The sequence below is a fragment of the Patella vulgata genome, chromosome 1 (genome assembly GCF_932274485.2).
Source record: "Patella vulgata chromosome 1, xgPatVulg1.2, whole genome shotgun sequence".
Taxonomy (NCBI): domain Eukaryota; kingdom Metazoa; phylum Mollusca; class Gastropoda; family Patellidae; genus Patella; species Patella vulgata.
Window position 1 is genome coordinate 70377491 of NC_065879.2, and position 26137 is coordinate 70403627.

Below are 26137 nucleotides of genomic sequence, written 5' to 3' on the forward strand. Positions count from 1 at the left end.
TGTTCTATAGAGGATAAAACGTAACTCAAAAAGCGTGGAAATCAGACGAATTTAAATCGGTGGTCTTCTTGTATCACATGAAACTAGATAATTAATAACGTTTATACCTCTGTAATTATATGCCTGCATATGCGAGTATATAAAAGTTAATGGGGGGAGTATTTTATTAACTAAAAGCAATCATTGGTTTTTAAACAAGCCAACAGTGAAGCTGATATCACCCACCGAAATCCCAAAATAAATTGATTACACATATTAATTAATTGCACAATTATCTATTTCGAAAGTACTGAGAGATCAAACTGATTATCTATACTTAATCTAAGCATACAATCTTCGCGATCAAACTCAGTCACGATGTTGAAGTACCAGGTAGTGAAACTATGCACTAAGTTTCATCACTCTTCATCAGTTAGAATCAAAGTTATCTTGCCCTAAAGCATCAACCAATTAAATTGCTTAGCTCTTCTTAGCTTTAGTGCGAAATGTTAATAATTGAACTCAGTCAAGACATTCACATAATGAACATCTACATCAAGTTTAAACATTTTACCTCAATTAAGTTGTTAACACGTTTCAGAACTATGATATCGATATATAGGATGTATCTATTTGACACCGTATTAAATATATCTTGACTGAACTATACACATCTACAGTAGGCACACTAGGAGATATTCGGTGGGTGAAGGTTGCGAATGCACTTAAAAGAATCGGAGTAGAGCAAGCGGAATAAACCCACCCAAGATGACGACTTTGTCGACAGGTTAAATCACGTGATCACTGTTTCGACATTTAACTTATTCGCCATATTTGTTTCAACAAGACAATTTGATAGTGATCCAATCAACCGTTGGTTGAGCGATGAATACAAAGACTTACATGTAAGATATTTATAAGTATAAATATTTGACATCGAGGGCTTATACATGTATTCCCACCGTAAGTTCACAATGTGGACTATAATTTGCCTTTGAACGTATGTATGCCTATTTCAACATATTTCAAATGTTCACCTATGCATATATAGATGGCGAGTCAAAATCAAAAGAAACTAATGTAAACTTCAAATGGGCATACTTTATTTTTAGGTTTGTAGCTTATTATAATTATTTGTAAAACATGTTGGCACTAAGTAACATCTAAGCTTTATCCACAGTTGCTGGTAATGACTTTCTACTGGGTGTGGTCCCTAAATCTTTATCCATATAATCTGAAAATAAAACAAGATACAATTTAAAAATGCTGTCTATTAGATAAGTGAAAATCTGAAGAGCAGTTTAAGATTTCACAGGTTATCCACTAATATACAAGTGGGATTAGGTATGTAACACAGCGCTAAATGCGACGTAATGACCCATTTACCTTTCTGGAAGTTTCAAATCAAGATAAAGACCGTTTAGAAATGACTGGTCAATCACACAGTATTATGATAATTGACGTCAACTATTGAAAACAGTTAATGCATTGACATTGTTATGTCGGAAAAGCAGAAGAAGCAGAACTGCACCAAAATTATAAAAGTATACTTCGTAGAATCGTAAGATTTATTAAATCGAAAGAAGTATTAATACATATGTGACTGGCTCTGGAACACGCGATTATTTATAGACTTAAAATCCTTTAAATTAAATATGTGACATATACATTTATCTTTAAGGATAGTAAATATATGTATAGATTTGAAGTTGGTGTACGCCAACAGCATAATAACAGCATGTTTCGTGCCTTTCTATTTACATATTTCTAGAGTTATTGAAATAAGAAACCTGTCTCTTAGGTAGACCGTCTACCTAAATATCATACTCACGTTCTTTCCAGTAGTCATCCACTTTCAGATCCCCATCTCCAACAATAACTCCTTCACCACCTCCATAACCATAATCTCCACCTCCCGCTGAACCATACCCATATCCTAAGCCCCCTCCTCCTGAACCATACCCATACCCACCACCTCCATATCCCGACTCACTGAAAGCGGCATGTTCTTCAACAAAGCCGCCATACCTGATACGATACCCTCCAATCATTTTGCCCTTCTTGCCTTCAACGAATCCGGCTTCTTCTTCGACAAATCCACCTTCTTTGCCCTTGTTGGCTCCTGGTCCACCAGTATCACCACTCAGCTTACTGGGTTTGATCTGATTAGATTTCAGAGGACTGTAAAAACAAGTAAAGCATTGACCTAAATGTACAAGAGTCCTGATAATTGTTAGTCAATCTGTTGACTAGATATTTAGCCTGGAAACTAAGTAATTATTCAAAATCAATATTATAGGGAACTTACGGATTTCTGTATCTGTAGCAGAGGTTGCTGCAACATGGTCCGCAAAATCTATACAATAGATATCCCAGCAGCCCAAGTAATGCTAGTCCAAGAAGGCCACCTAGAATCGCACCTACAATATTCCACGGATTGTCAGAAAAACTGGTAGCCGCTGCCGTTGCTTTTGCGTTGGCGTCACTTTTTGTATCTGGATCTGGATCTGGAAGAGGTAGTGGGATTAGTTGTGTCACTACAAAAGGAGGAGCCGTTGTTGGACAAGGAATTCCGTGAAGAGTTATGGTTTCTACCTCGCTTACTAATGGCGGCTCTCCTTTATCGGTGGACTGGACAGTTAAAACCTCTGTTTGACCTGCAAGATTATTATACTTAGTTGATAAAAAGGTCCTCTTATGTCTAGAATGTATATCCTTGCCTTATAAACTACTATGGGTTCTGGGCTGCAAACTCAATCTTATCGTTTTCTTTTGCAATTGGACCTTTGCTGTCATTCAAGCCTAAACGGGGGCGTCAAAGATATATTTTAGTGAATTAAACGAGATAAGTGTGTGCGTATAAGACTCTTGGAAACTTTTATACTGGTCCTTTACAACCATCTGAAGCTCTGTGCTACCTTTTCACAATTTTAGTTTCGATGTGTGGTTGGCGATAAGTCCGTAAATTCAGGCTATCCGCGCTTTACCTGGAACAATAAGTGCCAAAGTCATAGAAATAAATAATTGTGTCGATTATCAAGTTACTCAAGCAATTGAACAATGGAGTTCCTTAGACGAGTTACGTTCCCCGTTAAAGCTAAATATGCCAATTGATATAGGCTTCAAATGTTATAGAAATTATTCATTAGAACTTTATTTATACATAACAAGCCCAAAATCAACTCTATAGACCCTCGACTGCCTTGGATACAGCTTTGATTTAAACAGTCGTTCATTTATGTATTAAATCATTAAATGGCTGACCAAGCTAACATATACCGTTAATCACTGACGTCACTCCCGGAGACTGTCGATGAAAGGACTGGCAATCGAAGGTATCGTAGGCATTGAAAATGTTACTTGATAATCAAGAAAATTATGTGAGCGGAGTTATCGTCTGTCAATCAAACGATTGGCAATTCTCGGAGACGGTGCGTAGACAGTTGATGCCCATTTCTAGTCCAAACTTCCAATAGCGAAAATTCGTTAATAAAATAATTTGACTGAAATTTTAAATATTTTCTTTTTTTATCATCTATTTTTGAACTGTTATATACTCTTCAAAAAAGGTAGGGGATATTCAGAAACAATACAAAACTGCAGAAATGCACAGTTGTTTTTATTGGGGGTACCAGTGTATGTTAATAACAGGCTAATTGTCTACACATGAACATAAACAGTTCATATGGGCGACTTATCTGACGGTCCCATTTCACTCGCAAAGAGATACACCGTCAAAAGTGAAAATGGACGTTTTTGTTTTTTTGTTTTAATAATGAGTAATTGCTCCACCAATCCTCAGACATTCGGCAATTCGTCGTGGCATGCTCCTAATCAACCGCCCAATCACGATTTGTGGCAATATGACTCACTCCTCTTGCAGTGCCACGGCCAATTCTTACAGTGTTGTCGGTTGACGTTGACGATAGGAAAGCAAACATGGATAGATAAACCAGCACGCGGCGGTTTTCATCAACCCTTCCTCTAAGTGTCAAATTTGACAATGAACCTCTCCCACGTGTATGGCGCTATTGCGTGTCACATGTGCAGCTCAGTGGTTCTGTTGGGGCGATAAGTTCTTCATCTGTGAACATACTCTCAAAGCATGTCAAGTGTCCATGACTATTTATCTTATCACAACCTGCATAGGTATTTGCATTTCAATATCCCCTACTTTTGTAGCACCATAGGTCTTTCTGTCTGACGTGGAGAGCGTCTATGGGAAACCGGTCGCCACATCCTACGTACGACCCATGCATCTTTTCTTACTACATATTTCTGTAGCCTTGTGATCGTCCAGAATTTGTCTCTAGCTGTCTTTACTTCTGCTTCACGTTGTGTATTTACTTCTTCCAGTTTCTTAAGACGTTTGTCTTACCAGGAATAATAATGCATAGTTCGCTTCTACATTTTATATAGCATATAACTGAATACGGGTATACAAGCATAGCACAAATTACAATACTATATAGCTAAAACCACTTCTCCACCTATCCAGCCTCTCGGCTGTCTAGGAACTCAGATGTACCCTCGATCTCTGGAATCTAATGCAAGTCTGACTTACAGGGTTCCCCGGTTTCTCTTATAACCATATGAATATCACGCACAATCAAGTGTGATCATGGCCCTGAACCTGTGCAATTAACGATATGATTGGTTACTTTAAGCTAAATGATGCAATTAGAATAATTCCACTCACGTGTAATTCTGGTGGTAAATGAGTGACATATGTTTTCGATAAATAACTCTTTTTTATGTGTCAACTGTCAATTACAGACTAAGTTGATTTAGTGCACACTATATATGTGAATATGTTTGAAATTACTAACTTGCCAAAGATATTAATTAATGAAATATAAAGGCATTATATTTCAAGAGCAAAAATTCGAGCAATATTATTACACTTTTTTTGAAGAGTATATAAAGAATGGCCAACTCTTTATTAACATCTTATGTATCTTTAAGCAAATCAAACGATCACTTCCGAACAGCTTAATATTTTGAGCGTTTAATCTGTATACCAAGACATAGTTTTAGGAAGGTGCCTTGTGTAACTGAACACTGTCCTCCCCACTCGGCAAACATCGACAGACTCCGGTACCCTACATCAAGCTACGATCAAAAAGAAAAAAAGAAGAAAATGAATAGCAAGTTGATTTATCAAGTATAAGTTGAAACAATATCCCATAGCCGGCATAATATTCGGTGGGTGAAGCTTGCGAATGTACTTAAAAGAACCCTGGAAAGTTGAAAATCGAAGTGGAAATTGTACTAAATATGCACTAAAAATGAATGAATGACAGATTGTTGTATAAAAAAGAGTTATAATTTGGTAAACATTAAATTCTAGTTTGATAACAGATATCTTGTGGGAAATTTCTACTCTAAGTTTTCACTATCCATATAAGGGTGGGTTTCGACATCATTAGACTAATTAACCAATCTCTATGATTATTTACGTCATATTTGACCAATTGGATAATTGAACGTCCAGACTCGCGGCTACAAAACTATCATATACTAAACAGAAAAAGAAACGTCAGTACGATTTCAAAATCAGAGAGGAACTTTAATCAAATCATTCTAGAAAACGACTTACTAAATGGATCAAAGCATTCTTTTGTGAACAGTATGTTGACAAATTAGTGATTAATTCATCACAATTCTAAGGCATTACGAGAAGGTTTAGAGTCTGTACACAGTCTATACATCAGTATCTGGTGTGGTCACCGCGAGTGTCAATAACAGCAGCGCAGCGTCTGCTCATGGAGTGGACCAGACGATTGATGAACGCCATTGGCACCTGGAACCACACACTCTCAGAAAAGCCTCATGGCGCAATCCATCAGCTGTGTTTGGTCTCGGTACCACGTTATTAAGTCTCCTCTGAATTTCATCCCAAAGATGTTCAATCGGGTTTAAATCCTGACTGAGGGCTGGCCAGTGCATAACGTTGACACCGTTCTGCTGTAGAAAGTCCCGAGTAACTCTGGCGGTGTGTGCACGGGCGTTGTCATGCTGGAAAACGTTTTTCATTGACGTGCGAAATGTGGTATGACGTGGGGTCTGAGAGCTTGATCGATGTAGTGCACTGTTGTGGAGCCAACTCCTCCTCTCCCTGGACCAAGATTTTGGAACATCACATGACCCACTCTCTGGTTCAGGCCGATTCCACCACAAACCATTATGCTTGGACCTCCCCATGAGTCTCGTTCCATGACACACTGGTTAGAATAACGCTGGCCAAGTCGACGCCATATTCTGGTCCTGTCATCTGCAGTTGATACACAATACCGACTCTCATCTGTGAACAGAAAAATTCTCCATTGCATGTGTCGCAAGTGCTGGTGTTGTTGGCAAACTGTAGACGTTCACGTCGATGGCGAGGGGTGAGGATTGGTCCACGGTAAGATCTAGGTCAATGGATGTTCTCTCTGGTAAGACGTCGGCTCCTGTGTGAAGGGATTCTGTACGTGCTGTCGCACAACATGGCGGTCTTGTCGCCTTGTGGTAACCCTTGGTGGCCTGAAAGCGTTGCTGAAACCTGGAAGAGATTGGCAACGGCTTGGGCAGTGTGGCCAGCGTCGAGTCTTCCAACAACTGGGTCCTCTGCGCTGTCGTGAGTCGTGGCATGCTGCTGATATGACGTTGTAGTGTGAATGATTCAACCAGGTATATTATTATATTATATATAATATTATAGGGCTGGTCCCGGTGAACAGATGTGCAGCATAAGTTACATGAAAATCATGGAGAACACATTACCATCTCAGAAATCAGGTTGCGTTTTTGAGAACATTTCCTGGGTTCAATTCTGTGTATGGGAAGGATCCTTATAGCTCAGGTAAAGTTGGAGATGTGGTCACAAATATACAATAAAAACATTTGGCAAGTTTTATGCAGTGCGTCTATTCTGAGTAACATACTAACCTGACGTTTCTTTTGCTGCTTAGTATATTTGTGAGCATTCGTCAGACAGCTGCTTGATTCCGGAAGAGAAAATATGCAGCAATTCCTATAGTCTGGCTGGATGGGGTTCGAGACTTTATTATTGCAATCTATTTTAATGTATTCTTGTTTCCAGCTATGATATATAAAATGTGAAAACGAACTGCTGCTTTGTTATTCCTGGCAAGACAAACGTCTTAACTACTGAGAAGACAAACGTCTTAACTATTTAGATAAGAAGAAGAAATACACAACGCGAAGAGGAAGCAAAGACGATCACAACGCTACTAAGATATATAGAAAAGAAAAGAATGTACGGTTTTTATTGTTGTTCGCTTTCCACGTCTGACAGAAGGACCCAGGGTGCTACATATTTGGTTTGGTGCACGCAACCAAAAGAACGAGTACCCTGGAAGATAAGAAAACCCGTACAGGAAAACAATTGTTATCCGCTTTCCACGTCTAACAGAAAGACCCATGGTGCTACAAATTATCATACCTCGCAATGCCCACTTAACCGCCTACAATCATGTAATTTATATCAGATGTAATCATAATAATGCAATATTCATTTTCGCATTTATTTAATGTATTCATATGTTTATCAGTTTGAGACCTTAAGTATATTCCATATTCATTAAATTCATGTATTTTCTTTACAGGTTTAAAGCTATTGGTTCCGTTTTTGGATCCGTAGCCAAAATAACCGGAATAAACGCACCCAAGATGAGGATCACGTGATCACTGTTTCGATATTTAGCTTATTCGCCATATTTGTTTCAACAAGACAATTTGCTGGTGATCCAATCAACTGTTGGTTGAGCGATGAATACAAAGACTCACATGTAAGATATTTATAAGTGTATATATTTGACATCGAGGGCTTATACATGTATTCCCACCGTAAGTGCACAATGTGGACTATAATTTGCCTTTTTGAACGTATGCATGCCTATTTCAAATGTTCACCTATGCATATAGAGGGCGAGTCAAAATCAATAGAAACTAATGAAAACCTTAAATGGGCATACTTTACGTAAGCATAGAGCGATTGAACTGATTGTTCGACAATTATAATAATGTTATGATTACTGATGTACAGTCATAATAGGGGGCGGGGAGGGGGGGGGCGGGCGAAGAATGGGGTTTAAAGATGCATTATATAAGAGCTAAAACTGCCTATTAGGTTTTTTTCTTTATATGTTATATAAATTATTAATTAGACATTTAGTAATATGACAAAACCATAATCAACTTTCTAGAACATCTGATGCTCTCGATTTTCAATCGATCAAAACAAGATCGCCATTTAATAATATAATTAAAAAATGAATAATCGAGACTTTGTTTACTATCGTAACGACAGTGGCACTGACAATCGACACTCCGCTATTATCCAAACAGCCATACTTTTGCTCCGAATGAAAATATTTGACAGAAATTTTCAAAATATTTTAGGTCATGTATGTTTGTAATACGCAGTGATAAAGGGTGTTTGAATGATTGAGCGCTTTAGATTATAAGGTCTGTCATAGTGTCGTACTTATTGGTAGCACCGAGTAAGTGGGTTTTCTCCAGTCTTAGGGTGTCCACCCACTGCTAAAATATGACTTAGTTAATGTTCAGTGGATATTAAACCCATCTATGATCGTACTTCAGTTTCTTATCAGTGCCCTAAGCAGTGTACCCCTTTACACCCCTCACTTTTTATTGCAAGTATAACCAATCTGAACATTGATTTCAATGCCCAGTCTGCAGTATCAGTTTATTAATCCGGACTAAAAGAAACTGATTTTGTTAAATGCATTCTTTTACACAGCGTGACATGGATTTGTCTTTATCATATTATCTTGCTTTCAATTGTTTACTCTTGTTAAATCAATTTGTATACAACCGTCTACCAAGTGTTAACATGTGCAGGGTATGCGTCCGCAGGTAGAAAACGTATGATTCTTGTTTTAAGTAAACCTATGGTCGGTGGACTTCTTTCGTTGAGAGAACATATGGGTATTGAATGGCCAGGAAAGTCTGTATGATAGAAACTATTTACCTACCAGCCACAGGAGCTTGAACAAGATCAAGTTTACCTTGCGCGTTCAATGTTAAACTGCTAGTTTTGGAAGAAATAAATTCTGTTTTGCCATTCGTGCCCTTTTCACAATCGTCATCGTTAGAGCTCAAAGTAGTAAGTCTAATAGGTTGTGCGCAATCTGTTAAGGTGTACGTTCTTGAAAATGGTTCATGAAAATAAGGTCTCTTGTCATTTATATCACTAGAAAAAAATCAAAGGTATATGTTATTCTCAATACAGGTGTACATGTATTTTAGAATACGTAGGCATATTCTTGTTCTCAACACATTTCAATATTGCACCAAAGGTGGAACGGTGTTTAATATGTCCTCAATATTTTACGTGGGTCCATGATTACCAGTTCCTTCTCTTTTCTCTTCTTGTGGAGATTTTGTTTGAGGCCAGAATCACTGGGTTGTTCTCGATGGAGTTGTAAACAGGAGCACGATCGACATGTCATGTCAGTTCTTTGACGGGCTCCGAGTTTTGACATGACGTCCCAATTTCAAGATGGGTGCGATGGGGTTTGAACACAGGATATTTTTAGACTAAAGTAGGGTAATTTTATTTCTATTTAATACATGTATAGAAATATAAACTATAACACATACTTATATAAGGAAGAACAATTACTAGTTTATTTGGGCGAGTATTGTTCGAAAAAGTTGAGAGAATACCCTGTAACCTTGCCGGTTACTTTCCTTGATTGAAGGTTGAGAGTCTCTAATATATATATATATTATAATATACTATTCAAAAAAAGTAGGGGATATTTGATTTTTAAGTGTTATTAAAGTCACCTAATGAAACTGACGAAGAAACAAATGACAAAATGAAATGAAGTTCACATTCATCGATTTATTCCAAATGATCGTTAGACTAAGTAAGGCACAGACTGGCCATTATAAGGGTAAAATGATACCCGGGGTCAAACAGCAAAGTTACCACAGCATCACAACCAAGTCAGTAACGGGTAAATCCTCCTCTGTTTGCCAAACAAGCATTGATCCGACGTGGCATACTCCTAATGAGACGTCTAAGGTCAGTTTGGTCCAGATTGTCCCATTCCTGTTGCAACGCAGCAGCAAGTTCTTGGACATTGGCAGGACGTTGTTGACGTTGACGTAACCTCTGTCCAAGCATGTCCCAGACATGCTCGATGGGGGAGAGGTCGGGACTCAGTGCTGGCCAAGGTAATGTGGTGATGTTCTGTTGTTGGAGGTAACCTGTAACGATCCTGGCCCTGTGACATCTTGCGTTGTCATCCTGGAAGATGAAACGGCGGCCATGACGTCGTGCGAACGGCACAACATGGACTGCCAAGATGTTGTCCCGGTAGTACTGGCCTGTAACACGCCCTGCAACAACATGTAAAGCCGTTCTTCCAGCAACAGTGATGCCTCCCCACACCATAACAGAACCACCCCCAAATCGATCATGTCTGATGACGTTAACGTCTTGGAAGCGCTCGTTTCGACGACGCCACATCCTCCTACGTCTGTCCAAAAAATCAACAGTGAACCTTCACTCATCTGAAAACATCACATTGCTCCAGCGTCGATTATCCCAGTGTTGACGATCCCTACACCAACGACGTCTTGCCTGAATGTGATGATCTCTCAAACAAGGGATCACGCGAGGACGTCGGGCGCGAAGGTGACCCCTATGCAGTCGATTCCGAATTGTCTGGCCACTCACTCTGACACCAGTGTCTGTTTGAAGACGAGCGCTGAGCTGATTTGCTGTGATGACACGATTTCTCAAGGCCAAGGTACGGATAAATCGATCCTGGGCTTGAGTTGTCGCCCTTGGTCGACCTGAGCGTGGTCTGTCCTGTACAGATTGTGTATCACGGTATCTGGACCATAGCCTGCTTATGACAGACTGAGAAACATTCATCGTCCGCGCCACAACCGCCTGTGTTGTGCCGATCTGTAGCATGCCAAGGGCATGTAACCTTTCATTTTGGGTAAGCCGACGCATATCAAAATTTGTTTTCTGGTCACTAAAACAATTAAACTGATGTTTCCACCCTGGAATTCAATGCCACAATGACTGTAACATTCAAAGTCAGAGTCGTGCAAATCTTGGGTTGGACCCCCATGATGATCCCAAGCATCACCTGCATTCCATGCGGTAGCTATTGGTGCGTTTGGGCGTCACATGTAACTGGAAATGTTTCTTCTGTTAGGTTCTATAGTGACTTTTTTCGTAGTCATTTGCATATTTTAGTATTATGCCCCCAAAATCAAATATCCCCTACTTTTTTTGAATAGTATATATAGGTATCTATTATCTTATAATATATATATGCCATAGAAATATTCATAGAGCACAACAATACAATACATACAATAATAATACAATATTTGAAATGAAAAGTGATTATATTTTTATATCAATCCGAACATGAACAAGATTACAACCATTTGAAACGTCGCCCATGAAAATAGGTAAGTAATTGTTCTTCCATAAGTATGTGTTATAATTTATTGCTCTATCCAGTCACTAAATGCCTCTAATTTTAAAGGATAAAGATATTTATTTTATGATCAGTAGTGGAATACCGTGTTTTATCAGTGAAATAAAAGTGTTATTCCACTGGCTAGCAGTGAAATAAAACTTGTTATTTCACTGGCCGCCGGGACTACTTTACCCAACTACGCTACGGTCACAACTCACCACGCACGGTCACTAGTTCAGTCGTTGAGTCAAGCTGGTGTAAGTGTTGTTGTCAAGACTCGTGGCATGATTTTACATCGCTTGACTTACATGTATTTCAATAAACACATCGATATCAGTAAAAGTAATATGTCCTGAAAAATGTAATAATCCACAAACGCCCAGAAAAACACTTTTTAGTGACAAAATTATGAAAACAATATGGCCGACTTGTCGATCGTTACATTCTCAAAGGTATTCATACACCAGAAGCAGATAAAGATGTAAAGCGGTCTAACCCCCCGCGTTGTCCAAGCTGACAAAGTAGTTTATGTTGTTTCTACCTAAAATGGTTGTAAAATCATAAAATAAATAGAACATTTGTTGTTTTGTCGTGAATAACATATTTTATTTCATCTCTAAGCAATAAAACGTTTATATTTTCACTCATGCTAGGCATTCGTGAAAATATAAGTTTTCTTGCTTCTCGTTCACGACCGTCTTCATTACTATATTAGCCCAGTATAGGAGCAGAACAGTAGGACGTTAAACCCCATTTCATTTCATTTCTCGTTCACGACAAAACAACAAATATCCGCTATACAGTACTAGAACACTAAGTATGGATACAATCACTTGGTTTATTATACTACAACGTTTCAACAAGATTTCACAATCAATAATGTCGTTAAGTAATGGGCTGTATAGACAGTATAATAAACCATTATCCATAATAAGTGTTCTAGTATTATATCATAAATCAATTGCTAAATGCCTCTCAATGATTAAATAAAAAATAAAAATGGACGCTTACCTTAGTTTGATGGTGACTCGAACAACATTTGACATGTTCCCGTCCTTGTCTGTAACTCGTACATCGAACTCAAACACATCTTTATCTGGAATGCATCTATCAAAGTATTCTGGGGTGAATATTTTTCCTGTATCGGGGTCAATCCGGAAGTCGGACTGCATTTTTAATTTATCATAAACAAACGAGTAGGTATGTTTCTCATTAAAATCATCGTCTTTTATTTTATATTCCGGCTGAACTTCGACCTTCAAACAAAAATTAAATGGAAAATAGTTTAGTACAGCTCGCAAAATCACAAAGGCTGTATATATTGACATGTTAATTATAATTTCCAACTTTTCTTAAAGGGACTATCCCGATTTCAACAGAGCCTCAAAAATAAAAACCCGAGTACGTATGAAATTTAAGCACCAAACTATAGAGGAGTGGTGTATTTAGTTTGTCTCAAAATTTCAGCTCAAAATATTGAGTCGTGTGGACGTGAAGGTCAAAACTGCTTATCCGGACACGTAACCCTTTTAAGATTTCGGGTCAGTGGTTTCGTTGGGTGACCTGAGATTCGATTCCCGTTCCCTTAGAGGTCTATACTGTGAATGACCCACGTGCTGTACTTGATAACGAAAAGTAAATTTCACCTACACAATATTTTTATAAAATAAAAGTCTGGTTTTATCAGACACCAAATAATACTCCTTGCGACACAGATCTCCATTTCCAGAAGAAGACTGACAGGTTTAAGTTGTTTGAAAACGTATCATATATACTGAGTTAGTTGCTCGGCCATAAAGTAGAGGATTTTAAGCTATTTTAACACAAAAATAAGCAGTTTTATTCTCCAAAATATTATCGGGATTGGCTCTATCAAATAAAATGAATGGATTAAATGGGGTTTAACGTCCTACTTTTCTGATCCAACTTGGCTAATGAAGACTACAAGAGCCATACCATCCCAAACTTAGGCTGCCTGTCTACAGCTAGCTCCGCCTGAGAACAGGCATCATAATCTCGAAGTATGACGTAGAAGGATCGCTGCGTGCAGTTTGGAGCCATACAGTATTCTAGGAGTGAAAAATTGCCCGGGCAGCATTTGAATTCCAACGGTAGTAACAAATTGCTCAAAACACAACGTAAATGAGGTAAACATTAACGATTAAATTTGGAATCTCGTGTTTTGATTGATATAAATACAATTGTGTAAAAATATAAAGATAGGCTGCCAAACAAGGAACCTAAAGCCCATGGCTATACACAATGGCTGTCGCGTTGTGGTCATTTGCAAGAAGCTATAAAATTGTCATGGGCAACAAATTATAAATTATAATTATCGGATGTCAATAGGCATCTTCTTATTTCTGGTGCAGACATAAATAATCACATATATTCAATCAGATGACAAGTTTTACTGCCTTGGCGTTCACAAGAACAAATAGGCGCAATGTAGCAAAAGCATATTATTCAAAATTGTTGTAATTAATACGTTTCGTCATCTCACTAACATACTATAGGCAAGATCGGATTAACCTTATATGTGTGTGTGTGTGGGGGGGGGGGGCTGAATAAAGCCAAAACGCGACGTGAAGCCCCAAAACATTTTGACAAGATAGAATCGATTTGTTACATTCTGAGGTATATTGCCCCTTTTTTTTGTATTAATCCATAAGTTTCAAACTTCAAAATTGGGTACGAATCCAAGTCAGTCCCTTTTAAAGACAGTCACTAGTGTATGAATAACCCCACATATCCTGATGAACTTGTGACACTGTAATTGTAAACATAATATATGTCTACAAGCAGAGTTTAAACCAAAGCCAAAAATACACACAGAGCCTTTCTGTTGTAAAAAGGAGCCTATCGAACGCAACAGCCGTGATTCAAAATGGGACTCCCGATTATTGACCCAATGACAGCCCAGAGAATGACCATCAAATTTTCAAATCTCAATTATAATCTCTCGGTTATCCAATGGTACTTTTGATCTTGTACTGTACTCAGCCCAAAATGTCCCCCCCCCCCTCTTCTCCCGAAGAAAACCCCAAAAATGTGGAGTCCCTCCATAGATCCAATACGAAATATAGCATAAACGTTGGTCTCTGGTACGTCCATTAATGTAACTCTAAATATGATTATTTGGAGACGTTGAACCAGACGGCCACATGGGTGACTACAATAATACGATTCCATGGCTTTAAAAAAAGAAATGATTTTTGCCTACCCATCCTTCGTCTGTAATATACTCCTTTTTGTCTAGCTCTAACACTGGCGTGTCAGGGACATCACTCCATTTGACGTACAGCCATCTTGGTTCAGAAGGACAATTACCATCATCAAAAATAAAGGATATATTAACAGGTTGGTCCTTCTCAAAATCAAATGTTTCACCTGATTTCGTCATTATCATGGCTGGAAAAAAGATCGTACATCTATCTAGGTGGTAATAAACTATAAAAAAAGAACGCATCGTGTAGCAGTAGCATGGCAATAAGCTTGAAAAAAGAACGTATCGTGTAGTACTATATGGTAATAACCTTGGAAACAAGAGCATAGCTACCGCTGCAATATACGTACACATTCCTGCTTTGATTGATATGTAAATGTAAGTTTGTTTTGCCAAATTTACAGACTAATTATTAACAAAAATGTTGGTGTGACAACACCCCCTGAGATCGGGGCATGCACCAAAATAAATAGTTGCTGTCCTTACGGTATAAAAAATAAATATTTGCACTCTGTAGACGATAAGCGATAAAATTGGGCTTAGCTCTGTCCCTGTGGACTGGACATAGATGAATACAAATAGGCAAAACCCTGTTATTGAATCTATTGATTTTGTCAAGCTTGAACAAAATCCGGTAATAATTGCTACATGTAAAGGATTTACACACAAAAACTTAACAAAAGGGTGAGTCGGGCATGCACCAATATAAATAATTACTGTCCTTACGGCATAAGGAGTAAATATCCTAAGTTCCAAGACGATCCGTTCCGAATTCCAACCTGTAGACTAAACACAAAACAGATTGGGCGTAGCTCTGCCTCTGGGGGTTGGGCATGGGCCACTATAAATAGGTACAACCCTATGATGCATCATGCCGAAATGGAACAAAATATGTTAATAATTGCAACCTGTAGAGTATTTACAGATACAATATTAACAGAAGAGTGGGTGTGGCACTGTCCAAGGGGTCGGATCATGCCCCAAAACCAATAGTTGCCGTCCTTAGGATATATATAGGTATACCAAGTTCCAAGATAATCCATTCAGATAAACACAAACACTGGGCGTGGTTCTGCGCACCAAAATCAATAGTTGGCGTCCTTAGGCTACAAGGAATATGCAAAGTTCCAAGATGATCCATTGTGTCTGTATACGATAGGCACAAAAATTGGGCGCGACTCTGTCCCTGGGGGTTGGGACATGCACCAAAATCAATAGTTGCCGTCTTGACGTTATAAGGAATACATATGCAAAGTTTTAAGACGATCCAGTAGATAACACACAGACACACATAGAAAAAACGGGCATGACTCTGCCATTGGGGTTTGGGCATTCGCCAAAAACAATAGAGATCATTCCAAGGGCATAAGGAATAGGTATGGAAAATTTTAAGGAGATCTGGTAAAAATTGCGGCCTGTAGGTGACACACATACACACAAAGAACAAATGGATGTGGCTCTGTCTCTGGGGGTTGGGTATGCACCAAAACAATAGAGATGGTCCTTATGCAAAGTTTCAAGGCAATCGGTCAAGAAATGGGGCCTGTAAGCGATACATAGACACAACCACCCACCCACACACACACACCCAAATTATGAATGTGGACGTATAAAAGAGAACGAATTGTGTAGCACGTGCAGTGTAATCAGTTGATGAGAGAGAGAAATGAAATGAAATGAAATGGGGTTTAACGTCCTACTGTTCTGCTCCTAAACTGGCCTAATGAAGACGGGCATACGCCATACAGTGTGCTATGAGGGAAATTTTGCCCGAGCAGCGGCACTACGGCCTACTCTTATATCGAATTCCAACTGCCAAGGGAGCTTTTACGTGCACGCCAATGTGTACACGGGACCTCGGTTTTTCGTCCCATCCGAACGACTAGACAGCTGTCCTTGTCAGGCCCTCCGTTCTGCATCACTGACAAGGGGAAACCACGCTGGAAAATCTGGATGAACTTTCTCGGCCAATGCAGGAATCGAATACCCGACCTCCAGGCTAGCGAGCCAGCGTTTTGCCCACTTAGCCACGTGATCCCCCATTTCGGAACTAACATATGGTTTAATTTTATTTCAATAATTCGCGCACGTGCTAACCATTCGGCCATCCACCCCCACCCCCCACACACCCCACATCCCCCGCCCCTAAGGAGTAGCACGAGCACTGTAATAAGCTGACATAACGAAAGTATCGTCTACCACGAGCAAGGTTATAAACTGAAAAAAAAAACGTATCGTGTAGCACGAGCATAGTAATAAACTGAAAAAAGAACTATCAAGTAGCACGAGCATTGTAATTAGCAGACAAATGAACTAACGTGTAACACGCGCATAGTAATAAGCTGACAAAAGAACTATCGTGTAACACTATCATAGTAAACACGAACATATTATGTAGCATGCGCATTGTAATCGGCTGACGAAACGAGCGTATCGTGTGCAACGAGTATAGTTATCAGCTGACAAAGTGAACGTATGGTGTAGTAGGAACATGATAATAAGCTGACAAAACAACGTATCGTGTACTGAATCGCATAAGAATTGCAATATGTGCCTTGCTCCTAATCAACCGTCCAATCACGATTTGGGGCAATCTGACCCACTCATCTTGCAGTGCCACGGCCAATTCTTGCAGTGTTGTCGGTTGACGTTGACGTCGACGAACACGTTTCCCGATCAAATTAAACGTAACACACTAAAACAATGATACGCTAAACAGTAAATCTTATGCAAGAGCCGATAGGAAAGCAAACATGGATATGATAAACCAGCAAGCGGCAGTTATTATCAACCCTTCCTTGAAGTGTCAAATTTGACAATGAACCCCTCCCAAGTGAATGACGCTATTGCGTGTCGCACATGCAGCTCAGTGGTTCTGTTGGGCCGATTAGTTCTTCATCTGTGAACATACTCTCAAAGCATGTCAAGTGTCCATGACTATTTATCATATCACAACCTGCATAGGTATATGCATTTCAATATCCCCTACTTTTTTGAAGAGTATATATATTGTTTAAGCGGCATTTAGTAACAGAATGAGTATATGACACAATTATATGGAATACAGGTTACTTAGACGTTTATTTCTGGCAACGTATAGATGTGAGTTCTCTCGTCTCTATCAAGCAAAGTTCTATATAATTTTAAAATAGAGACTTACACTGAGAACCACTTGGACAATATGTGGTAGTATCTAGACGGTCTAGATATCTAGCTGGGTCTGTAGTCACGACACATGTACCTCTTGGTAGAGCATCTGTTATAGGTATTTTTACAGTACTGTTCTCTGGTAATACTATACTTCTATTCCAGTCCGTAAGCACGCGTTTCACAGTAGAACCTAAAGAAATTTTAAACCATATAAATATTGTGATGTCTTATAACAAATATGAAATTTTGAGCGCATACGATGTCCTTTCCTTGAATGTGGGCTTTGCTTGCTTCACTATAAAATATTTCAAATCATAACGATAATTGTATTTTTTAAAGTTGCATGTTTAAAATAAAGCTTTGAAATGCATGTTATCTGTACACCGTCCTATCTTGTCAAAGAATAATCCTATTTACTAATCCTATAATTAACTAGTGGCAGTTGAGAAATTGGCAAATTTGGCAAATATAGCATTTTTTTTTTTAAATAAACACGTTTACCGATAGTGTCGTGATGGCCCTCAACATATAAAGAAGGTATGTTACCTTGGTCAACCAGACACCATTATCTCCCCGATTCCATTATGAACGCCTTTTCCAGTGAGAAATGTTACAATTTCCAAGTATGGTGGGTGAGTAGAAAATGTGTTTTTAAGTGTTATAATAATTCCTATGATTGTATAAAATTGATTTGATACGCTAAAGAGCAACGGACATAAAAATAATTATGCTCTGACTTTCTTAGAAAATATGAAATTATCGCATTAAAATGAGCTAAATTCTGGACTAACCTGGATCCATTGTTATAGTTCTTGTAACTGCTGGGTTGTAAGAATCGGACATTGCAACAGTTACATCCTCGGGTTTACAAAATGTATTCATATTTTTCTTGGCTTTTATCACACCATTGCCTAAAGATGAAAACGGATGTTTCTAGTGTTTGGTCATTTAAATTTAAAATTTACAAAATAACAATTTAATAAAATATAATAGTACATGAACTATATACCAAGGTATCACCTGAAACTAATGATAATTATTCTGGATGTAACATTTTGACTTTGCCTAATATTCTATACATATTCTGTTATATAAAAAAGGGATTCATTTCCCTGTGGATGAATCAAACCAACTTCTAGTTATTATTTACGGAAATCTATACTAATATTTGTGACTGTCGTTTGTCTGTCTGTTTGTTTGTCTGTCTGTCTGTCTGTCCGGGGTTGGCGGCTACACTAGGTCTGCCCCGAGTCTGAAATTTGGGGTATAGGGGTAGCTCGGACCGGGGAGTAACATAGGCCAGGTGGCGTTAGTCTACCACTTCCGGTTTCGGGGTTATGACCCCCGAGCGAAGCCGGGCATTCTTCTAGTAACACATAAAACCTACCGTCGATAGAGAAGAATCCATTATTTGGTCGTTCTGTGATGGTAAATGTCAGTGTGTCATTCTCTGGGTCAAGTGTTTTCAGATGAAGAACTTCACCATTAGTTTGGGTATATGTTGTAATAGTGTGACGTGCTGAAATAGAAATAAGTTAATTTGTAATAATAATGTGCCTATAATCATATACTTGGAATAGATAATTATTCAATTCAGATTAATATAGAATTTCTGTGGGGGTGTAATTAGTAGGCTATATTCCACGAGAGAGAGAGAGAGAGAGAGAGAGAGAGAGAGAGTTACAATTTCATTTCAATATTGCGCTTCGATAGCGCGTTCATTGTTTACATACCAAACTGGTCAGACTAGAATGGTGTCTTTTACGCATTTTATACACAAAATGGAAATTAATGTTTTATCCAGATATACTTCAAACAGCTTTATTTATTTTTCTAATACTTCAAAACTGTTCCAAAATTCAATTTGCGGAAGGAGAAAAGTTAATATTGCGAATCAATTGACACGCCAAAGGTTAAGTGCGATGAGAGGAAATGGTATGATGACTGTTTGGTTATTGGGCTGAATTGTGGGCCCATAATATATGTCGTCGTGTTATTTTTGATTTATAACAGGGATAAATAAATCAAAACTGCGCAGAAGTATGATGCTTTATGAAGGAGGGGTTGTATAAAGTGTACATGGTACACAGCAAAGTATGGACATGAATCTAATGACTTTAAGGCTGTGCCTTTTAGACCAGAATCGATAATTGAGAGCTGTTGATCGTTCCTAGAATAAAAGTGTCAACCGTTCAATGCTATAAATCTAAGTATAGATTTAAATTTAATTATCAAATATAGATATTAATCTGGATTTTCATTTAAGTACAATGAATTTCCCATAGGTTTCAAAATTCACAGTGAACTTCAAGTGAAATGGGGTTTAACTCTCCTGCACCAACCGATCTTATGAATCTATTGAATCATAGCCGGTACAGTGTTTAAGCCATCAGGGTCTGTCGAATTCACAGGTGATTGTGTCTTTAGTATTCGAAAATCCTTGTATTATAACTTACTTCTTGCGTCTTGAAATCGTGGCGGGAAATTTGGAATTACCGTGAGACCGATGACCACTGCGATTTCAGTTCCACGACATGTCGCTGTGATCTGATAATTTCGAGATTTATCAAAATCTAATCGTAAATTATTCCTTGGTGCGTAAAACAAATAATAGTTTCTTGTGTCTGAAAAGAATAATAAAATAAAATATATATTTGAAACACGCAGTAACAGAATTTTTGAGTTGGGGACAAGTCTGTGCATTGCCGAGTTACAACAACGCCATTAGATATTATCATTGAAATTAAATAAAATGATCATGCTTGTGTGATAAAATTTATTGGAAAATGTTTAAATCTTCAAATTACCTACCGACAGGTACTACTCCTGTGTCTGAAAAGAATAATAAAATAAAATATATATTTGAAACACGCAGTAACAGAATTTTTGAGTTGGGGACAAGTCTGTGCATTGCCGAGTTACAACAACGCCATTAGATATTATCATTGAAATTAAATAAAATGATCATGCTTGTGTGATAAAATTTATTGGAAAATGTTTAAATCTTCAAATTACCTACCGGCAGGTACTACTCCAAAACACCCATTACATGTAGACGGGGATGCTGTTACGTCCACGACACTGCCACAAGGTATCATTCGTCCGGTATAAGTGTTTGGGCCTTCTGCTGATTCAGGTAACGACCATTGGGCTTTTATTGTTATTATGTTCTGTTTAAAGATAAATATTCACATTAAGTAAAGCAGTAAATAAATAAATAACACAAAGGAAATCGTCCCTGGCTCTTTCTAGATTACTTGATAAAACATTGATGATGTTGATTTATGTAGGTAGGTATATAATATATAGCTTATAGAAATTTCACACCACGGTCTACTACTATACTTAAAACTATGTAAATGTAAAGATAATCAGGAGCTTGCAAATATCACATTATAATTACCCCTTAAAATGATAACATACCTGAATAAAACTAAACATATTATAGTTTTAGAACACGCCTTTTTCTAAAGATAATATTATTTTGATCAGAATCGATCAATATATTATAGATAATTATATAAGTTATTACCTTTGTGTGTGTTTAGATAAATAATGAAACATCATTATCATTATGTAATCTTTTCCATTAACTTACGCGCATACGAAAGTTTTATTTTTTATTATATTATTATATATGTGCTTAATTAATTACACAAAAACAGCAAGTTTCATAAAGTAGTAGACATTTTCTTCGATGCATGCGGAAAATAAAACACGGTATTTAAACTTACTAAACCAATAACGAAGAGCAGCTTTTTGTGAACTTATACCGGGAGTCACTGTGATTAAGTGTGTAAGACACCGGCTGTCTAGCCTGGAGGTCGCAAAATGTCTGGGCAAAATGTCCCTCATAGCACACTGTATGGCCTATGCCCGTCCTCATTCGCACAGTCGGAGAAGAACAGTAGGTCGTTAAAGCGCATTTCATTTCATTTCATTCCATTTAATTATTTTTTTTAAAATACCCACTGGCACAGTTTATAATAAAACATGCCATACATAGTATACACCAGCTTTAAAAATTAAAGATACATTATGTAACATTTAGATAAAGAGTTGACCATTCTGTGAAAATATTGAAAATTTCATTCAAATTACTTCATTCTGAGCCAAGTTATCACTATTTGTAGTTTTGACAAGATGTGTGCATAGTGTTAACCAGGGCACTGGTATATTCGAGACTTAGCCTCGTTTTCCCATTTTTGAATTAAATGCCGAACCATTCTAATCTAGTTAAAATGTCGAGTATCCTATGCCGTCGACAGCTGATTATGGTTTTGCTTTGTTAATAATGTCTAATTAATAGTTTATATAACATTTCAGGCTTAAATGAAGACCTGCAATAGGCAGATATAGCTCTTGCATAATGTATATGTTTAATATTGATTATGTCTTTGTGACTAGACTTAAGACCCGGGTTAAAGATGTATTATCACTATCACTGAGCAAATTCCCCAAAATATCAAAACACTATGCACACTTCGATTAGACAAAGGTATCTCTCACGACTAATAACTGACAGTTAAAACAGACGTGGATATTTCTTGGCAGATTAATTATGTCTCAAATTTTGTATGCAATCAAATTCGAACATGTCCGATTTCAAATCGAAAGCTATTGGTGAGTGCTAATGTTGCAGGCCGGTTGGGGAGGTTCGAGAATTTCCTGAGTCCACAATGGCCGCTTTGTAATGAATGAGTTTTTGGAGAATACATTTACAAATATAAATTGACAAAAAAAAAAAAAAAAAAATGAACCCAGCTAAGAGTTTCCTGTTTGTAATGTGTAAACAAGTAAAAAATGGTTATCTTGAATGGATACATTACTTACCAAGAGGAACATAAAACTAACAAGAAAATCTTTGAACATTTTCTGTGTTTTTAATCCAATTCTGTTAAATTTAAACACGTAATCCTGTCACATATTTGTCAATCTAGTACAAAGCTTCCTGTTAAAACGTTGAATAACTGTTTAATATGAAACGAATCGTTCTATTATATTGGGTTGCGACAAAGTATGGTATTATATAAATATATAAAAAGAATATACGCATATTTTATTGTTACACTGCCAGTCAATACCCTTATTTTGCATAAAATTTAAACAATTGCTAAATGGACATTCTGTTGTTTGAATGAAACACGTTTATCATATTGTAGCATTGAAAGGGCCAAGATCTTAAGGCCTGCACACACCAAAGATTATAACCGACTTTGTGTCGCCGTTGATCGACCTATCAAACAAAACAATTCGCCTCACTCATGAACATGGGCATCATAACATGAACATAGTCCAAAACATATGCTTTGGCTTACATTTCTATGGAAAATTGCCGATGATTAATCAATGGTATGTGCTTGTCTTCAGATTAATCTTATTCGAACGTGCGAAACGTTTTATGAAGGGATTCTAAAATCGTCTCGTGTGCTATGCAATTTAGTTAAGCAGGCAATAGAAGTCTGAGAATAATCTGTTGACGTGACGTGCTGATTAATTTAAATCAATGACCCAACATGCCAGAACAGAGGTTAAATATATACAGAGAGTGTAAGTAAGACTTTACATTATTAAAGGTACCTTTATTTTATAAATTCTGCCCCCCTCCACCCAAATTATTCTAATAAATCAATTCGAACAAAAGATGCGATTTCCTATCGTTATAATATCACATTTGTCGCTATATAATCAGTGTCGGGTTTACCTATAGGATTGGACGACGGAAATAGAGCCAAAAGACATCTATAGAGGTGTATAAGGTGTATAATATTTTTGACAGTGTCATAAGCCTTCCTTAAACGCAATGTAGTCTTTTAAAAACACCCGTCGTCACCATCGGTGCTGCCAAATTGTTTAAAACACTGTCATCTCTGGTTAGTCTTGGGGCGGAGATTGGGAGGGGCTCATAAGTGGAATAGCCTTGGGCCTTTATTTATCTAAATCCAGCGCTATCTTTTCTGTGCTGGGGGTTGGATGGCTGAATGGTTAGCGTGCGCGCGCTGTATCATAAAGTCTGTGATTGAGTCGACTGACGTGGTTTCGAATCCCCGGTTGTACGTGACAAGCAGTAGGGTTGCCTATCCAACCTCGTGGGTTTTCTCCGGGTCCTCCGGTTTCCCTCCACTGCTAAAGACCCCTATGCGCAAGCGAATTATTGAAATAAAATTAAAAACCATATGTTAGCCCCGAAATGACCTAGTTTGTGTCGAGTGGACGTTAAACCCCATCTCTCTCTCTCTCTCTCTCTCTCTCTCTCTCTCTTTTCTGTGCCAGTGTATTCTTTATCGGGGATTTTTTTAAATAGAAATACTAAGGTTTGCTTATTTACATAATAAAAACAGCCTCTACATTATGTTACATGTGAAAAATCTAGCTTTTGTGCCTTATTGTTTTTATTTTGTCGGTCTTTGAAATCGAATGGCTGAGCCTCTCTTTAATGTATGTTTATTGTGAAGATTTGGTTATTGTGTCGTAAAATTCTAAATGTCTTTCCTTTTAGTTATGTTGACACAATAGCGTGTTTTTTATTATTACTTGTATACCAACCATTGTATTAAATCTATCCTGGTTAGCCTACATAGATCTATAGCATAATTCAGTAAAAGTTTTAGTAGGCGACGTAAAGAAAACTGTCAACAGGGCAGGCGAAAGCATTTCTTGATTGGGAGAGTTGGGGGGGGGGGGGGGTGCTACCACCCTAGGTCCTTAGGCGAGGGTGCAGGGGCCGCCTAGGCCCCGGAAGCTCTTAGGGTCTAGACATAGGCGTACAAGCTGGTGGGGGGGGGGGGCTGGGAAAATTTGGGCACACAATTGTACTTTGTAAAAGTTGTATAAAAAAATATTGTGTTCTTGAATGTGTCCAATTTAACAGCGAATTTATTATTATTATGTAACATACTAAGAACCTAACTACATTTTCTGGGCACCAACCACCACCGCCACCCCCCCCCCCCCCCTCCCCGTCAAAAATTTCCCCGTAGAGGTCACAATTTTTATCCGATTTTGATGAAACTTACAATGTACATGTATCTTTATTACCGAAAGATCTCGGTTCCACTGGATATTGGCGCATATAGGACTGTCACTTCCTGGATTATGGCCCCTAATTGTACGAACAATCACATTTTAGTTTGTAGACCCTGTAGAAGTAACAGTTTTCATTTGATTTTAAAAACCGTTCAATTATATCAGGACACACTTTTTATACGCCCATATTTTCATGTGGACGTATTATGCCGTCGCCCCTGTCCGTCCTTCCACAATTTGTTTGTGGACACTCTACAGGTCACAATTCTTATCCGATTTTGACGAAACTTGAAATATAGGTTTATCTCCAAAAGATCCCGGCTTCTTTCGATATTGGCATGTATCGGATCGAAACTTCATGGATTATGGCCCCTGTTTGTACGAATAGTCACGTTTTTAGCTTGTTGACCCTATAGAGCTCACAATTTTTATCCGATTTTGTTGACACTTGACATGTAGGTTTATAACCTAAAGATCTCGGTTTCTTTCGATATTCGCGCATATCGGACCGTAACCTCCTGAATTATGGCCCCTGATTGTTCGAAAAATCACGTTTTTAGCTTGTGGACCCTATAGAGGTCATAATTTTTATCCGATTTAAAGAACCGTATTATTATATCACCGTTACACCCTAAGGATGGCTGAGTTCGAATTTCGTGAACATCGGCCCAAAATTGACAGACAAAATGGCCGCCGTTCGTTCTCAAATAGCGTAAAAATATGGTATATCAAGGTTGTGGACCCTATAGAGGTCACAATTTGTATCCGATTTTGTTGAAATTTGAAATGTAAGTTTATAACCCAAAGATCTCAGTTCCTTTCGATATTCGCGCATCGTACCGTAACTTCCTTAATTAAGGCCCCTGATTGTACGAAAAATCGCGTTTTTAGCTTGTGGACCCTATAGAGGTCATTATTTTTATCCGATTTAAAAAAAACCTATTATTATATCACCGTTACACCCGAAGGACAGCTGAGGTCGAATTTCGTGACAATCGGCTCAAAATTCACAGACAAAATGGCCGCCGTTTGTTCTCAAATAGCGTAAAAATATGGTATATCAAGGTTGTGGACCCTATGGAGGTCACAATTTTTATCCGATTTTGTTGAAACTTGAAATGTAAGTTTATAACCCAAAGATCTCGGTTCCTTTCGATATTCGCGCATATCGCCATATCGGACCGTAACTCCCTGAATTATGGCCCCTGATTGTACGCAAAATCGCGTTCTTAGCTTGTGGACCCTATAGAGGTCATAATTTTTATCCGATTTA

The 26137-nt window shown here is 38.0% G+C and overlaps 1 protein-coding gene across 6 annotated transcripts in view; it reads right to left on the minus strand.

Moving 5' to 3' along the window:
* The window catches only part of LOC126827504 (cadherin-related hmr-1-like), a 92929-nt gene that overhangs the window by 43629 nt on the left and 23163 nt on the right, over nt 1-26137 (minus strand). Inside the window, exons 1-13 of one of the 6 annotated variants that reach the window (XM_056099879.1) lie at nt 22672-22822; nt 20858-21008; nt 20650-20670; nt 20295-20462; nt 19226-19357; nt 18630-18749; nt 17849-18028; nt 14686-14873; nt 12474-12718; nt 9015-9199; nt 2288-2636; nt 1811-2160; nt 1074-1213 (exon numbers count right to left, since the gene is read on the minus strand). The exons of 2 other annotated variants lie outside the window; for them this stretch is intronic. In XM_056099879.1, coding sequence (XP_055955854.1) covers nt 1143-1213; nt 1811-2160; nt 2288-2636; nt 9015-9199; nt 12474-12718; nt 14686-14873; nt 17849-18028; nt 18630-18749; nt 19226-19357; nt 20295-20462; nt 20650-20670; nt 20858-21008; nt 22672-22710 — 2199 coding nt within the window. In that variant the 5' untranslated portion in view covers nt 22711-22822 and the 3' untranslated portion in view covers nt 1074-1142. Of the gene's footprint in view, nt 1-1073; nt 1214-1810; nt 2161-2287; nt 2637-8981; nt 9200-12473; nt 12719-14685; nt 14874-17848; nt 18029-18629; nt 18750-19225; nt 19358-20294; nt 20463-20649; nt 20671-20857; nt 21009-22671; nt 22823-26137 lie in introns of those variants that run through there. 3 more of the 6 variants (XM_056099864.1, XM_056099872.1, XM_050556959.2) reach the window with 3 other exon arrangements.